At 48.9% G+C, this 17,276-nt stretch overlaps 1 protein-coding gene across 1 annotated transcript in view; it reads left to right on the top strand.

The window, feature by feature from the left end:
* The window catches only part of TG (thyroglobulin), an 825,201-nt gene that overhangs the window by 189,399 nt on the left and 618,526 nt on the right, over positions 1-17,276 (top strand). Inside the window, exon 11 of the mRNA XM_078686739.1 lies at positions 13,017-13,259. Coding sequence (XP_078542865.1) covers positions 13,017-13,259 — 243 coding nt within the window. The remainder of the gene's footprint in view (positions 1-13,016; positions 13,260-17,276) is intronic.

Genomic DNA, 17,276 nt, shown 5'->3' with positions numbered 1-17,276 from the left:
CAGCGCTTAAGTTGAGCCAGAGGTTTCCGGTGCTCGGTGTCGGCACTTAATTGTCAACACTAGCACTTCAGAGAGTCTGCCACATGGGGGTGATGTTTTCTAGTTTAGAGATGAGCACAACAACAGATGTTTATTAACTCTACATACATTAAAATGACTAATACCTGCCACCTACGTCATTCTCGTAGCTTTGGGGGCCTGAAATATTCTGAACGGTCATCCTTGTAGGAGTGTGTGGTGAGTAGTTGTGTTGATACTGTCATTGGCAGTGCTGTTAGGGGCAATGGATGGTGAAACCTGCAGGGACCTCCTGACAAGGGCCCTGGTGCTTTTCTTTTTACTGTACAAATAAAGCACTGGCATGAGTATGCAGTCAGGCAGACCTGCTTTTCCATGATGTGTAGATGTTCTCTTACATTCTCTTTAGCAAGGTAGTCAATGGCATGCGGTTTGTATATTTGAATCAGGGGGGTAGGTTGCATTGGTTCTGCCTTTGTGGTTGTTGCAGTTAACCCCTTCGCTGCGGGGGTTAATTTCCCGCTGTGCTGAGGTGGAGGGGGGCACGCACGGCGCCCACATGCTCATGACGAGCTCAGCTCGTCACAGGTGCATTACCTGCCGTGGAACGCTCAGCACAGCAGGGGAATTATCCCCGTGTGTGAGCGTTCCACAGCTCATGACGAGCGAGCACCGGAGCGCCGTGGCTCATGACGAGCTCAGCTCGTCATGAGCATGGAAGAGGTTAAGTGCCCCAAGGTGCAAGCCGCTCTGTGCATTTTGATATTAAATGTGGCAGGTGTGCTCAATTGTAGAGATTGATACCATTCCATTTCTGGTTTGTTTGCTTAGTAGGATTCCAAGTGACACATTTCTGCTCTCTTCTTAACTTTGCCCAAGTTAAACAACTTTATATTGTGATATACAGTGTCAGTTTTACATTTTTTTAATTGTGAGTGAGTAAAATATGCTTTTTTGCGTGTTTTAGAATTCCCAGTGTGATTCATGTCTATGTGTTGGTGGAATTCAGGTTTAAGTGTTGACAGTTATTGAATTCATAATTGCAGCATTTGTATCACGGAGGCTACATAGTTAAGCAGATATGATGGCAGCCTTGGCTGGCCTTGGCTTGGCCTTGGCTCTTGTTGGTTTGTGCAAAAATCGTGTTATCGGAAGCATATGGTGTATTTGTTCAATTATACTCCACTTTTTGATTGGCAAAGAACTCATGCTTTGGCCCTCCGTACGAGTGGCCCATTATTGTGGGATGCAATCACCACACACAGTATTACTAGTACAAGGTATAGTGGTAACACCACTAGTTGATCTTATAGTTACCTATTCAGTGGGGAATCAAATACAGGGGCGGCTCCTCCGTTGAAGCAGAGGAGCGTCGCCCCACTTAAAAGTCCCCAAGATGAAAAATAAAATGGCAATTTATGACCATTTTATTTTTCATGCCCCGTCATGAACCTGAACTGGACCTTAGATCGTAGGCTTTACGACTGGCACTGTTGGTTTCAATTCTGACTGGCTGATTGCGGTACAGCCAGTCAGAATGAAACTGGCTCAAGGAGCCCGTTGGCCAATCGGAACTGGCCCGGTATTCCTATGGACGGCAGTTTACGTCATCCGGATTACGAAGCACAGTTTCCGGTAGGGTTTCCATGCCGGCCTTTTTGACATGGAAACCCTGCAGGTCCCCCTTTCCCTTATGGCCTCTGTGTGGGGGGCTGAGGTGGCACCTATGGTTCCCCCCTGTTAATCCCCGCACCTTTTGGCAGGCATCTTGAGGTTACAGCCACGGGGTGCAGGGATTAACACAATCTCCCATTTCTTTATGGGCCTTCTGTTACAGCCATTTAACAGCCATAACACAAGTTCCCATAGAGAAATGGGAGAATGTGACTGCACAATGTGAGGTCGCATCATAATTAGGCAGCAGGATCGCCGACCGGAGGTGTGTCAGTCCTATTTCCGCTACGGTGTCGGTCGGAGGAAACTCCGACTGACATCGTAATAGGCCCAAATATAAGAAATCCGCCATCTTACAGCTCTGTAAAAGGACCAAAACAGACAGCCATTTTGATTGTGGTTCTTGAACGAAAGGACTTCGGCTCAATCTGAGGGCCTTCCACTGGCTGACAATGGCACAAAATATAGAGTTTAAAACCTCTGCCTCATGGGTAAGTCAATGAGGCGTCTGAAATAATGCATCCAGTGCTGGACATACCAGTTGACACTTTACTACAAATAACCAATGAACATAACTTGGCACAGCTCAAACCTGCTGATCAACCCCACAAGGTAAATATGTGAAAGTAGATAAAGTACAGGTGGGGCAACAGGGTCTTGCAGATTGAGCCCAAACCTATCAATCTCTCTGTGAACCCTGCTTTTTGGATAACTTCCAGTTCACTTCTTTCCATCAATGTACACATGCCTCTAGCTGTGAGTATAGAAGTAGTAAATCTAGGGAAAAGAGAACTTTCCCAAAGGCAGTCATTCAAGGTGATCAGTGCTCCATGGGCGCCAGGAAAGACTCGTGCTCTTTACGGATGTTTAAGGCAGCCTCCTTACTCCATCAACACTTCCTGTATTTTTTTCATCATCACATGTATAAAGAATTTCTCTTTGATTTACTGCTGCTGTTCAGCTGCACGTGAAGGCATAACACTCCAGTGCTTCATTTGTTGAAAAAAAAGTACATATGGCCAAAGTTTTTCTTAGGTGACCCACTTCCCACTTGCTTCACTGGCATGACCTACTTTCACCACTGTTACAGTCCGATTATTTATAGGATCCTCTATATATTGTGACTAAAGTGGTACTTTGGTTGTGGATGAATTCAGAGCACGTGAAGGCACAATACCTTTTTTGTCACAATATATGAAGCTTCCTATGCATGGTAATACTTTCCCTTTGGCACAACTCGCTGCAGTTTGTAATAGGGCCACAAGGTGGGGCGAGTGGAATAACAGAACCATATATTTCAGTTCTGTCTAATTGTACTCTGACAGTAGGGGACTGTCCTGGTACCCTAAAATAAAGTCCAGTTTCCCACAAGCCACCACCAACTTAAAGTAAGTACTGCATAACACACACTAATGTTTCTTGTAACAGGTGAGGTACAATATGCAATTCTATTGTGGGGTTCCGCATGCAACATGGTGCATTGCACACCCTGAGAGAACAACAGTCTCACCGCCCCCACGCCCTGTGACATGTCCTGCGCCCTCTTTACGTTTTAGGGTGTCCTCTGGGGCCATGAAAGGAGGGGTGCATTTAGGGCTCGATAGGTGGGTGCAGATGCTTAGAGGCATGTGGCCAGATTGTTCCACCGCAGTGGTGCAGTCAAGCACTGTACAAGGAATCTTCAACATGCTTACTTTATAAGGGTGTGAGCTGAAGGGCTTTAGAAGGAAGTATGCAAGTACAGCTCCTACGAAGTGCCCGTACTCTCCCATTAAATATTCTGCGACTTTGCAGAGAAGTGCAGGTACTCTCTCTTTCATCTGGAAGAAGTGCAGATACTCAGTACCGGAAAGCACCTGCTCATTTCAAGCACTGGTGTGATGGAAAGGGGTTAGGGATGCTTTGATGTCCTCAAACCCCCCTACAAAGGAAGGGGGATAATGTACACTGTCCGAGTGGTCTACATTCTGCACCTCCCTAGCAGCTGTGTTGGCTGCACTCATTTTCAGTGATGGGCAAATGTGCATGACCAATGGGTACAAGATATAACCCCATACGTGACATAAGGTTTGATATTCATTATAATACGATAAAGATACACAGGGAAATATCTAATCCCATAATGAACCTTTCAAAAACAATGAAAACGAATTATGGATTGTTGCTGCTGCTTGGGGAATACAAATTAAGTAAAGTGACTGCGCCTCAAGCATACTCTCATAATTCACATTTGAAAAGAAGAGAATATATACTTTCTCTGCTTCTCATTCTGTGAATAAAAAACTTTTTTTTTGGTCCAACCAATGTATGCCTTGTTTATCGTGGTGCAAATACAATCTACAAAATGCCCTAGTTGTTGTTGTTGTAAATAGCTTTATTTCGATATTGTTGATATCATAAAAAGCAATACATATACATTAACAAACAGTAAAAAACAACACACATTAAAATTACATAAGCTCTGTGCAACTTTACATGTGTAAAAACAGTCTAAAATACTCTCAGACAAGGTAGGAAAGTCTGTTAAATCTAATGCGCCATGCCCAGCCTAAAAACTTAGCTAATCCACTAGCAAACAGGGTGCGAGGGTCCGTTTTAAGAATTCTTAAGGCCTCCTTATATGACCTAGTCCCAAATTCTCTACAGAGTGGCTTCAGCCATCTGCTACGGGGGACTGCGTAGGCCGGGCATTCAAACAATAAATGGGGAACTGTCTCTAATCTGTCCAAACAACAAGGGCAAAAAGGGGAGGTCTGCGCCGGGACCTTCCAATTGGCAGTCACAGTTCCCACTGGAAGAACGCCTACCCTGAATTTAAAACAGAGGGCCCTATCCCCAGGGACTGTGATAAAATCCAGATATGGCTCACGGAAGTGCACATCTTTTACCAAGAGAAATTCTACCGTTGACCTGCACAAATTAACATTCCTCTTTCTGCCCTCGACCACCCAGGACCAAAATAGTTTTTTCAGAATTGACTTTGGCGGGGCAGATCTATTAATCCAGTCGACCTCAAGGCCCAGATCTATTAAAAGGCATTTAACTTCCTTTAGCCACTGAATCTTAGCCCAGCCAGTCAATGCAAGAATCTCTTTTAGGCCATCAGCATAGCTGGACAATTCAGGGGCTCTCCGGATACGAGCCCATAAAAGGAGTGGGCGCAGCCTCACTTGATCACTAATAGGGCGAGTGCCCATATCTAGGAGAAGAGGAAGAGTTGGGGTGCTGTAAGGGAGGGCCATTAGATCTTTGTGGAATTTGCTTTCAGAGCGGGTCAGCTGGTCGACGTTCTGCACACCCCATAGTTCTGCCCCATAGAGAGCTGCACTGACGCCTCGTGCCCTATAAATATCAAGAACCGGTGCAATTGGTTTATAGGAGGAGCCCCGATGTTCCTTGAGAAGGGCACCCGTCACTCTCTTATGGGACAGTAGCATTTTTTGGAGATGGAATTTCCAACTCATGGAGTCGCAGAGACGAATGCCAAGATAGTCGAACTCCTTAACCCTCTCGAGTGGGACTAAGTCAAGGGTGGGCGGTTTGACTGATTTCTTCGGGGGGTTTAAGACCAGGAACTTTGTCTTCCCCGTGTTTATGGCTAGACCTCTTGAATCGCAGAAGGTCTTAAAGCTGTTTAAGAGACTCTGCAGGCCCACTGGTGACTTAGAGATCAGGAGGGTATCGTCTGCAAATAAGAGGGTAGGTATTTTCTTGCCCGCCAGGGATGGTGCGTCTGCTGGATGTTGTAGCAGATGCTCCACCACTCCGTTAACATATAATGAGAACAGAGTGGGGGCCAAAACACAGCCCTGGCGGACACCTCTATTTACAGGAATTCGCGATGTTTTTTGTCCCTGGACACCCCACCTGATCTGTGCAAAGTTGTCTGCGTGGAATCTTATCGGCATATCCAGAAGGTAAGGGGGAATGCCTAGCGCATCGAGAACACTCCAGAGCTGATTGCGTGGGACCAGGTCGAAGGCAGTCCTTAGATCTATAAATGCAAGGTACAGGCTGCCTTTGCCCAGTACAACCACTTTCCAGTAAAGCATCAGCAACCGGAATGCTTGCTCGATCGTCCCCGTGCCAGTTCTGAAACCCGGCTTGGAAGTCTGATAGAATATTGTTCTCTTCGACCCACTGCGTAATTCTTCCTAGGACGACTTTGCCTGCCACCTTCTGCGAGGAATCCAGGAGGCTAATAGGACGGTAATTGGCTGGGTCGTCCCGACTTCCTTTCTTAAAGATAGGGACGACCTCTGCACCCTTCCATGAATCTGGTAAGGCCGCACCAGCCAAGCCAGCATTCATTACGGAGGCAATAAGTCTCCCCCACTCGACTAGGTTGACACGAAGCAGGTCCCCTGGAAGGCCGTCGGGGCCCTCCGCCTTGTTGGGGACCAGGCGCTTAATCGCCCCTTCTACTTCTTTGCTAGTAAATAGGAAGTCCTCACTGGGCTCTAATTTACCCGGGGCATGCTGACCCACCTCGGTATGCTCAGGGCCCTCGGCCGCTGCATAAAGCTTGGAAAAATGGTCGAACCATACTCCCTCAGTTATGTTACATGTTATGAGCGAGTCCGTGGGTTTGTCCTTAGTTCTTATTAGGCCCCAAAAGCCTTTGAAGTCCTTCCTAAGACTAGCTGCCAATAGGTCCTGCCAAAATAAGATCTCATGCTCAGCCCTTGCCTTTATTAAGGTCTTTCTATAGTTACGCCTAGCAAAGCTAATCTGGGGCCCATCCTTAGCTTTTACCGCCCTGATCAGCTCCCTTTTGGCAATACTGCAGGCGTGTGAAAACCAACCCGCGTTACGCATGGGTCTACCATTTCCGCTGCCCCTTGAGCCTGAAGAGTAAACCACAAACAGTTCACCTAACGCAATAGTCATTTCAGAGAACAGGTTAGGAACCTCAAGATCAATGGCTCCTAAGGAGTCCCACCGGATCGCGGTGTTGGACATTATAGATTTGGCACCCCGGATCTTATCCTCATTTACCACAAAGGTATTCCATTTTAGAGGCGTCTGGCACAATTAGAAGGGATTACTTCATGCGTTAATTTCCAGACATGAGGGGTTGGGGCTGGAGACACACCCGTCCAGAGGGAAGACAGGGACAGGAGTAGAGGATTATGGTCACTGACAGAAGACTGGAGGACCTCCATGTCGATTAAGTGTGCCCAGAGGCTGTAGTTCAATAGGATGAAGTCAATTCGCGAGGAATGACCCACTCTATTAAACGTATGAGCTCCTGACTGATCTGAATTAGATCTACCATTAGTGGCCCTAAGGCCGTGTTCCAGGCAGAGTGCATTAAGATCGATGGCATTTTGGGATCAGCTTCTAATGAGGGCCAGTGAGAGGGGTGGAATGCCTCTCCTGGCATCATCCTCCCAGGTACCCAATACATCTTCGCTAGCCAGGGTTTCAAATGTGCAGTTGAAATCCCCTGCTAGTATAACAAGGGCGTCGGACGCACAAGAACTAAGACCCTCCTCGATGACCGTAAGAGACAGTGTGGAGGACCCGCCCCTTTCCCCTCTAACATAGATGTTAAAAATGTCAAGCCTCCTCCCCCCATGTGGCCCTCTAACTGAAATTCTCTGTAGGTCAGGTGATTTATTGGCAATATGCCTAATATTATTATTATTATTATTATTATTATGTTTCTTATATAGCGCCTGAATCGACCCCCGAAGGGGTATCTCAGCGCTTGCCTTGGGAACCCGTCCTGGCTTTTCCCTGTGAGATAGCCCCTACAGGGCATCCCCAAGGTGAAAGCCAGGCATCCCGCCGCAGGGGGGCCGTTGTGGAGATTAAGCAAGCTTAATGCCCAGAGTTGCAGAGTGTGAACCCATGATTAGGTCAGGCACCGAAGCGAGAATTATCGAGTCCATGGACATTTGAGCTCAAGACCCTGCCGCGTCGGGAATTGAACCCTGGTCCCGGGTCTGACCTCTGCTTCAGGGTCTGCCTGCTCTAACCAGTGAGCCACACTTCTCCACCCAGCGAGATACTAGCCCAAATTAGTAGGCCACCAGAGGGACGGCCTTTCCCTCACGGAGATTGTATCGCAGGAACAAAGTAGGTGGTGAAACCCACCTTATGGTATGGTTCTAGACACCAGGTTTCCTGGAATAGGCACAACCCGAAGGGTTCAACAAATGTGTTCCAATCGGGTATGTCTATATTCCGCGCAAGGCCTGCTATGTTCCAGCTAAGCACCTTCAGTCCTTCGCCACCAATTCCCTCTAGGCCCCGTACCTGGTCATTTATGGGAGGGGCAAAGACAATGCTAGGGGCAATACTAGAGGCCTCAGCCGGGGTCAGAGATACAATTTCCCTTCCAGAGACCGCCACGGGGGAGCATAGAAGCTCCCCCCCGTAATCAACGGCGGCGGTAGAGTATGGCTGCTGGCATGAGGTCCCTCACCTCGAATGGCCACTTCGGATGGGGGTAGCTCTGGGGAAAACGATCCCTCTAACAGTAGCCTGCCTGTTCCAAATGACTCCCTAAAGAGGAGATTGCCCTTGGCATTATGGTGAACTGGGTCTACCTGGCCTAATTTATCGTCAAAGGACTCAGGGACTATTTCAATTAGTCGAGATTCGGCAACTCTACCCTCGTTGGGCAAAGCCCTATTTTCCGATAAATTACAATTATCAGGGATGCATATGGGTAGCACAGAGACAGGGCACGGTGAAGGGGAAGGTGAGTCCTCTGAAGAAGTTGTACAGGGTACCTTGCCAGTGAGTCAGTCGACATCCTCAAGACAGCCAAATCTGTTATAGGTGGGTGCCCCATTCCACCTGCCTTGAGTGCCCTGCCAACAATCTGCTGGGCCACCCCATAGATGGTTTTTAACCGTAGGCCAATTCCCCCCGTTTTTGGAGCGTGATAGCGGGGGATAAAAATAGGTTAGGGGTCTAGCTACTATGGTCGAATTCCCCCCATAATCGTTCCATGTGCATATATGATGTACTGTATTGGGGTCATCAAAAGAGATAATTATACAATCACCTGCAATTGATTTGTGCGAGGTGCCTATCCATGGTACCCTTCGCACCATAAGAATTTTACTTCTCAGGTGGATGGGTAACGGCCTGTTTTCGTTTAGCCAGTGTATTACCTTGTTTCCCAATGACCCGAAGTTTTCCTGCTGGTGATATGCAATTTCCGGAACTCCTGTTAGCACCACTACATAGGGCCCAACATCCGGGGGGAGATCAATGTAGCCCCCACGCTGTTTCTCCTTAGGTTTTACCCCCTGTGTCTTCGGATAATAGATCTTAGGTTCTTTAGCCCTCGAGGCTGCCGTGACTTTCGGGACTAAGGCAGGTTGTACAGGCAGTTGATTAGGTAACTCCGCTATAGCATTAATGGTATTACTTATGGCAGCCTTGGATCGGGGTTTGGGAATAGGTTTGGTCACAGGAACCATAGGTGGGATAGCTGTGGTTGTTGGTGTAGGATGAGTTACACCAAGTGTGCTATTCGGTTTATTATCAACTATACTAAGAGTTGCTAGGGTTAAGATGCTCTTTTCTGTCTCAAGCAGCTGGTTTTCTATACGCGATAGTCTGACTTCCAGGGGGGTTAGAAGTTTTTTTAGCATTTCCCAGACAATCGTTAAAAATTCCACATCTCTTCCCTCTATCACACATACAGGAACCCCATCATTCTCACCTTTTATTACTAGATCGTGGTCCCCCACTGAAGCTACCCGACTAGTTTCTGCAGCAATGGGGCTGTTATACCCCGTAGGTGGTGGTACTTGGGGGGATAAATGGAGGGGTATGGCGGCCACCCCCCCTACTGTAGGATTAGCACCCGTGAAGATCTGAGCCTTTGCAACCTTCGCCTTCTTCCTAGAGAAGGCAGATGTAGTGTTGCGCTTACGTTTTTGGACGGCACCCTCTTTGATTGTGAAGGGATTCCTCCCATCCTCCCCCTTAGGATTAGGGGATATCTCCATTGGGGCCCCCTTTACTGGCACCACCCCACCCAAGGAAGGACTATGGTTGGAGGTTGATGAAAGGGGTAGCCCCACCATAGGGGCTGAGAGTGGGGAGGCCGATACCTGATGGACAACTGCCTGCGTCAGAATAGGAACAGGGCCCACCCGACGGTCGGGAGTTTTGGCTGAGGCAAAATGACCTAGAGATGATTTCCTCACCAAGGACAGCTCCTGGGATATTCTTCTAGCTGCATCAAGTTCCATAGAGACTCTCTGCTGCATTTTATTGATTTCCACATCAATAGCAGTGTTAGTCCTAGTTATAAAATCATCGAGTGTCCCATTCAGTTTCTTCCCTTTAGCTGCCCTGGTTCTACATTCGCGCACAGACATTGTACCTGTACCTTGAGTTCGTCAAGGGCTAGTGGGAACAGGACAAGGATTGGAAATACAATGAAGGAGCCAAGAGGGGTGGCCCGGTCCGGTCTCTACCGTTCTCTAACGGCCTCAAACGGCCCGCCCTTGTCCCGGGCTTCTCCCAGGACGCTCCCGCGCAGCGGGAGTACAGCCTTCTAAAATAGCAGGAGAGGGGAGTGATGGGTGGGGGGGCGGGGCCAGCAGGGAGAGCAGCCCAGGTGGAGCAGATTGGGCTCGCAGGGACTCCTGGGTGATTGAGTCCCTGCTACCGTGCTCCCAGCCCTGCCAGCAACACCACGCCCCAAGCCTTAGCACAGGTGACCGCCCCTCTCCCAGCAGCAGCTCCCGCTGTTCTCAGCCGCGCTGCGGGACCCGCAAAGCGGGTCCGGCGAGTTGCTGTTGGTTTCCTCAAGGGCAGAAGTCGTGAAGGGAAGTAGCAGCAGTCCGGTCCAAACAAAGGGCAGGTAAGCGTCCCACCAACAAGTCCTGCAGCCTGGTTTTTAATCCGTGGGCGGGGGGGCGGGGCCAGCAGGGAGAGCAGCCCAGGTGGAGCAGATTGGGCTCGCAGGGACTCCTGGGTGATTGAGTCCCTGCTACCGTGCTCGCAGCCCTGCCAGCAACACCACGCCCCAAGCCCTAGCATAGGTGACCGCCCCTCTCCCAGCAGCAGCTCCCGCTGTTCTCAGCCGCGCTGCGGGACCCGCGAAGCGGGTCCGGCGAGTTGCTGTTGGTTTCCTCAAGGGCAGAAGTCGTGAAGGGAAGTAGCAGCAGTCCGGTCCAAACAAAGGGCAAGTAAGCGTCCCACCAACAAGTCCTGCAGCCTGGTTTTTAGTCCGTGGGCGGGGGGGCGGGGCCAGCAGGGAGAGCAGCCCAGGTGGAGCAGATTGGGCTCGCAGGGACTCCTGGGTGATTGAGTCCCTGCTACCGTGCTCGCAGCCCTGCTAGCAACACCACGCCCCTAGCCCTAGCACAGGTGACCGCCCCTCTCCCAGCAGCAGCTCCCGCTGTTCTCAGCCGCGCTGCGGGACCCGCGAAGCGGGTCCGGCGAGTTGCTGTTGGTTTCCTCAAGGGCAGAAGTCGTGAAGGGAAGTAGCAGCAGTCCGGTCCAAACAAAGGGCAGGTAAGCGTCCCACCAACAAGTCCTGCAGCCTGGTTTTTAGTCCGTGGGCGGGGGGGGGGGGGCTGGAGGGAGGCAGGGCCTGCAGGGAGAGCAGCCCAGGTGGAGCAGATTGGGCTCGCAGGGACTCCTGGGTGATTGAGCCCCTGCTACCGTGCTCGCAGCCCTGCCAGCAACACCACGCCCCAAGCCCTAGCACAGGTGACCGCCCCTCTCCCAGCAGCAGCTCCCGCTGTTCTCAGCCGCGCTGCGGGACCCGCGAAGCGGGTCCGGCGAGTTGCTGTTGGTTTCCTCAAGGGCAGAAGTCGTGAAGGGAAGTAGCAGCAGTCCGGTCCAAACAAAGGGCAGGTAAGCGTCCCACCAACAAGTCCTGCAGCCTGGTTTTTAGTCCGTGGGCGGGGGGGGGGGGCTGGAGGGAGGCAGGGCCTGCAGGGAGAGCAGCCCAGGTGGAGCAGATTGGGCTCGCAGGGACTCCTGGGTGATTGAGCCCCTGCTACCGTGCTCGCAGCCCTGCCAGCAACACCACGCCCCAAGCCCTAGCACAGGTGACCGCCCCTCTCCCAGCAGCAGCTCCCGCTGTTCTCAGCCGCGCTGCGGGACCCGCGAAGCGGGTCCGGCGAGTTGCTGTTGGTTTCCTCAAGGGCAGAAGTCGTGAAGGGAAGTAGCAGCAGTCCGGTCCAAACAAAGGGCAGGTAAGCGTCCCCTAGTACACAAGGAGCAAAAGTAGTGCAGAGATAGTTTCTCTTTTTCAACTTCTGAAAAATCTCAGCTATATGGCCTCTTTTTTTAAATTATTTGAAGCACTGAGGAGTTGGGTAGGTCCATGTCCTTCATACTAACAGGACTTGATTGACATTAAGAGACCAGCCCGAAGCTCTGGCCTTCATCCCCCTATTCTTTGAAGTTTATCCACTCAAGGTGTGCCTTGAAACCCCAACCCCATATTTTTTTTTATATATGCATAGTTTTGCGATTTACTGGAATCCTAGTATGCCCTGAAGAAGGTGTATGACTACTCTTAGTCTCACACCGAAACACGCGTCTGCACTGTTTTGAAGTATTAATGAAGTCAATCATTTTGGTCTCCAAAGGAGACAAATAGTTGAATTATGTACCCAAACAGTGAGAGGGGGCTGAATTGATTACAATTGTAGCTCAAATCAGTCAACGATGGGTGACTCACTAGGACATAGCATCCTTGTCATTTTTTTGTATAGCTGTAAATATGTTTGTGAGAAAGACTGAATACGGATGTATGAATATGAATGAGAGATTAGAATGAGTATTCGAGCTCTAATGTTTTGTGAGCAAGCGAGTGAAGGGGGTTTTCGATCAATGGGAGAATATTTCAAAAGATTTGTAATATATTGCAAAAATCAGGACTTAAAGAAAGTAGTCATTTGAAAAGACAAGAAGGCAATAAATATATGTTTGTGACAATCAATAAAATTAGCTTTGTACAATAAACAGGATAGCATAAGATGTTTTTTGACTCGACATGAATGGATTGAGATATATTTAACTTTGAGATCTATGAACGATTGGACAGGGATTGTGGGGTAAGCGTAAATGTAGTTTTGCACAGGTAGGTGCACTGCGGAGATGGTTCATATTTTTGTCTTCTCAAGTCAGAACGTGTTTGAGTAGGTCGAGCAATGCTTTATATTGTGATTTTAACAGTTTCACTTTTCAATATGATTGTCTTTGTTTTTTACTTTTTGCTCAGAGGTAACATACAACTTTGTACTTGTTCATGGTGAAGGCCTGTGCCTGGGTGGTGTTCAGCAGAGAAGATGCTGCTGTAGATAATGACTCTTTCTTTGTTCCTGCAGGTCCTGGGCCCTGTGAGCGCGTCAGACAGCGCGCCATGCTGTTTGTGGAGGAGGCGGAGCAGCTTGTCGCTGCTTCCAACAGTTCGCACTTTGCTTTTGGACACAGTTTCCTCCTGGCGAGCGGGGTCAGACTGACTGACAAGGAACTGTTTCGCTCCGCTGACACCTTCAGATCCGGCACACCCTTCTCGGAGCGGCTTCTGACCACAGACGACTATTCTCTTCGACTTGCGGCGCAATCAAGTAAGTCCTGGGGCCATATTACATATAGTACCCGGGAGTGGGACGCTGGGTATGTGCCCCCACTTTTTGCACCACCAAGACACTTTGGTACTAGAGAACTGCATGCAAACTAATCTGCTCCCCTTCTCTTACATGTGAGTAGACATAAACCCAAGTGGAGACTCAATAATAAGTATTGGAGATAAGCAAATGAGGGAATTCCTTTGACTCCACAGGCAAATAAGCTGTCAGCAGGTTCACTGATTGTGTGACACATATGAAGTAGAGAGCAGTCAGTGCGCCCCCAATGGTGCCCCTCAGTAAGGGAGCACTGGGGTCCCAGAAACCAACCAGGCATCCACTGTAAGCAAGTGCAGTCAGTTTCAAGCGGAGGGCAGATTATGTGGTGTACACAATCTGCCCCCACTTGAAACTGAAGCTGGGTTTGCCGCCTGCAATGAAAGACAGACTGGGGGAATTCAAACAGTGTCCACTTTTCATTAATGCGCGACTTGGAACAGCAAGTATTTTTTGTACCAGGTACACAGTCCTGGTCTGTGGCCCTTGTACTTAATTAAGGGGATGCCATGAGGCAGAGCAGCAGTGTGCTGCCCATATGTAATAGGGCCTAGATTCTGATTTATATACACTTGTAATGTCCTAATAATGTCATACTTTAGGAAATGTATTCTGCAAATTCTTGAAATCCACAAAAGTTGAGTCATTTTCTTATACTGGAAAAACAGACACATACTGCCACCGAATTTGTAGCCACAGTAGGGAGTGGGAATGTTGCTTCCTTTGCTGTCTCATATAAGGCATAACGACATGGTGTGCAACAACTTTCAAGTTGTGTAGAAAGCTGTCAACCGAGCCAGTTGGTTCTAAAAGAAAAAAACCTGTGTTGCATTCACTGGCATGCTGTTTTTGCAGTAAACTAATAACAGCCTCCACATGTGTACAATAAAAGTAAAAGTGAAAAAACATACTGTGTCACCTCATATAAAGCTAAGGTTCCTACAGAAATCTATAGTTACCAAGAAATATAAATATAAAGCTGTCGCAGAATGCTTGGGCCATCTCTTCTGCCTCCTTTTACACAAAGCTGCTTTTGTTTGGCAGCCATCCCTCTGTCTGCGCTGCCTCCCTCTGTCTGCGCGGCTTCCATTGTTTGCATCTTAAATAGGGCGTCATGTACTCTCCAGTTGCTAAAAAACAAAATGGAGTGCTAGAGGTGTCAGCCATGTTGGGCTGTATCACTATTTGAGTGGGAGAGGAAACTTCAAACGTACTGCACAGTATAGTAATCCCTTTGTAACAGGGGTTGCAATTACATGTTATGTTATGTTATATTAAGTGTAGCTTATAAAGCGCGCTGACACCGAAGCTTCCTGGCGCTGTTAAACAGAACAAAATGAGGGGGGAGCATGAATAGCAGGATCTTAAGTAAGGGTGGGAAAAAGGTGGGTTTTTAACATTTTTCTGAGATTCAGAAGGGAAGAGCAAGATTTGATCGGAAGGGGGAGGAGGTTCCAGAGCGCAGAAGCTAGATAAGAGAACCGGCGGCCGCCGAATCTCTTGGTTTTGCTCTTAGGGGTGGTCAGCAAGTCGCGGTGGGCAGATCGGAGATTGCGTGTAGGACAGTGAGGGTGAATGAGGGATTTTAGAAAAGCGGGGCTAGGGCACTGAAGTGCTTTGAAGGTGAGGCAAGCCACCTTGAAGGCGGCCCTCCGATCAACTGGGAGCCAATGGAGGCTCATAAGCAGAGGTTTAGCTGATTGCCATCTGGGAGCTCCATGAATCAGGCGAGCCGCCTGATTCTGGACTACTTGGAGGCGTTGGATCAAAAATTGTGGCAAGCCGTGGTAGATGGCGTTGGAAAAATCCAGACGGGAGAGTACCAGCGAAATGACAGTTTGGGTGAGTGCCGCCAGGGGAAGAAAATGGCGAACTTTGCGGATCCTCCGAAGTTGATACATACAAGAGGAGACCACCGCTCCAACTTGAACCCTGAGAGACAGCTCGGTGTCTATAATGACGCCCAGACTCTTTACTGTTTTTGCTGGGACGGGGGGGGAGCCGAACTCTGGAGGCCAGAACTGTGGGCCCCAGTAGATGTGACTGAGTCCAGGAAGAAGGAGCTCAGTTTATCGGGGTTCAGCTTCAGTTGGTTCTGTTTCATCCAGAGTTGGATGTGGGTCATGGCTCCGTGAAAGGTTTTAATGGCATGTGGTGAGTTAAGGGAGAAGATGATTTGTAAGTCGTCAGCATAGTTATAGGTGACGATATCCCATTTCAAAAGTGACTGGATGAGTGGCCGAAGATAAAGATTAAAGAGGAGCGGGGAAAGGGAAGAGCCCTGAGGGACACCACAGGATGTGAGGGTTTTTTTGGCAGTGTAAGGGCCTAAGCGAACCGCCTGTGTTCTTCCCGTGAGGAAGGACCTGACCCACTCAAGAGCAACGCCCTGGATGCCCGCCTGCTCGACACGGTGGAGAAGGATGTTATGATCCACCGTGTCGAACGCGGCAGACAAATCCAGTAGGACGAGGGCTTGGGGGGTTGCCGCGTCCGCGTTACTCCTGAGTGTGTCAAGGACCGCCAGGATAACGGCTTCAGTGGAATGGGCAGGTCTGAAGCCTGCCTGAGTCGGTTGAAGATAGCAGGAAGATTCTATGAAGCTTGACAGGCAGCGAGTGACGTGGGCCTCCATAAGTTTAGAAAAATAGGGGAGGAGGGAAATGGGGCGGTAATTCGACGGCTCCGCCATATCCGCACCAGGTTTTTTTAGGAGGGGTACCAGGATGGCCTCCTTGAAGGAGGAGGGGCAGATACCACTGCTGAGGGAGCTATTAAGTAGGTGTAAAATACTATCAGGTAAGTTGAGGCATATGCTCCACAGGACGGATGGTGGACAGCAGTCGTTCGGGGATCCAGATTTTACGCGAGTAGCTAGTTCCGCCAGGGAGGAGGAATCTAGAATAGGAAAGGAAGTGAAGGTTAAGGGGTTGTTAAAAGAATTATCCGGTAGTGACAGTTGAGAAGTGGAGGGATGGATTTTTTGATTGTGGAGATTTTTTCTAGGAAAAAGGAGTTCAGGGTGTCACAGGCCTCCTGAGTGGGGGTCTGGGCTGGGAGGGTTCTGTCGTCGGAAGTTAGCTCGTTCAGGACTCTGAACACCTCCTTAGATTTATCGACTGCCAGGGAGATCCTGTTGGAGAAGTGTTCCATTTTTGCTAAACGGATAGCTGTTTTAAAATCTTTGCGAGCAGTCAGATAGGGTTGTTTGGCTGAGTCAGAGTAGTCATGTCTCCAGGTGCGTTCCAACTGACGTGTTTTTAGTTTCCGGGCTTTACGGTCGTCGGAGAACCACCTATGAGAATTCCGGTGTCTGGTACAGGGGAATTTGACTAAGGGGGCAAACAGGTCACTGGCCGACTCAACTAGCAGGAGAAGCCTACTGTGGTATCTATGGTTTGTAGTGATAAGCCTTCTTTCTCTTCCACTTGTCTCTAATGCCTAGAATGTTTACTGGGTTCTAAACTGGAAGTTCTATCTCTTGTCAGTTGCTGGCTGACTCCTGTTTATGGCTGACGTGCTTTGTGTTTGCTGTGAAGGATCTTCAATAAAGAACCTCTAATCTACACCAGTCTCCTCCCTACTTATCATTGAAGACTGGATTTAACACCTACCCTACTAATTTAGACAATGGCCCAACATAGGTCCCAACAAGATAGACAACCCATAACACGGAGCTTACCTAAGGGTTGAAGAGCAGTCACACGGCACACAAATAGGTTTATGAAAAAGAGTAAAAAAAATTATTTTCTTTTTTATACATGTTTTATATATTCTTATTCCACATCCTCTCACATCATTCATTCACTCTCATCCAATCACAAGTCAACAAAACAGTAACACGTTCCTCAACGGAATCCCTAAGATGGTACAATCAGTAGAAGGGTCTTGGAAGATCTTAGTGGCCAATTGCCAGATTGTTGTTCACAGGATCCAAGACACACGTTCAGCTGAGAGGAT

The sequence above is a fragment of the Lissotriton helveticus genome, chromosome 4_1, assembly GCF_964261635.1.
Source record: "Lissotriton helveticus chromosome 4_1, aLisHel1.1, whole genome shotgun sequence".
NCBI classification, from domain to species: domain Eukaryota; kingdom Metazoa; phylum Chordata; class Amphibia; order Caudata; family Salamandridae; genus Lissotriton; species Lissotriton helveticus.
Note: the sequence above shows the minus strand (reverse complement) of the source record. Positions and strands in the feature narration are given on the sequence as shown.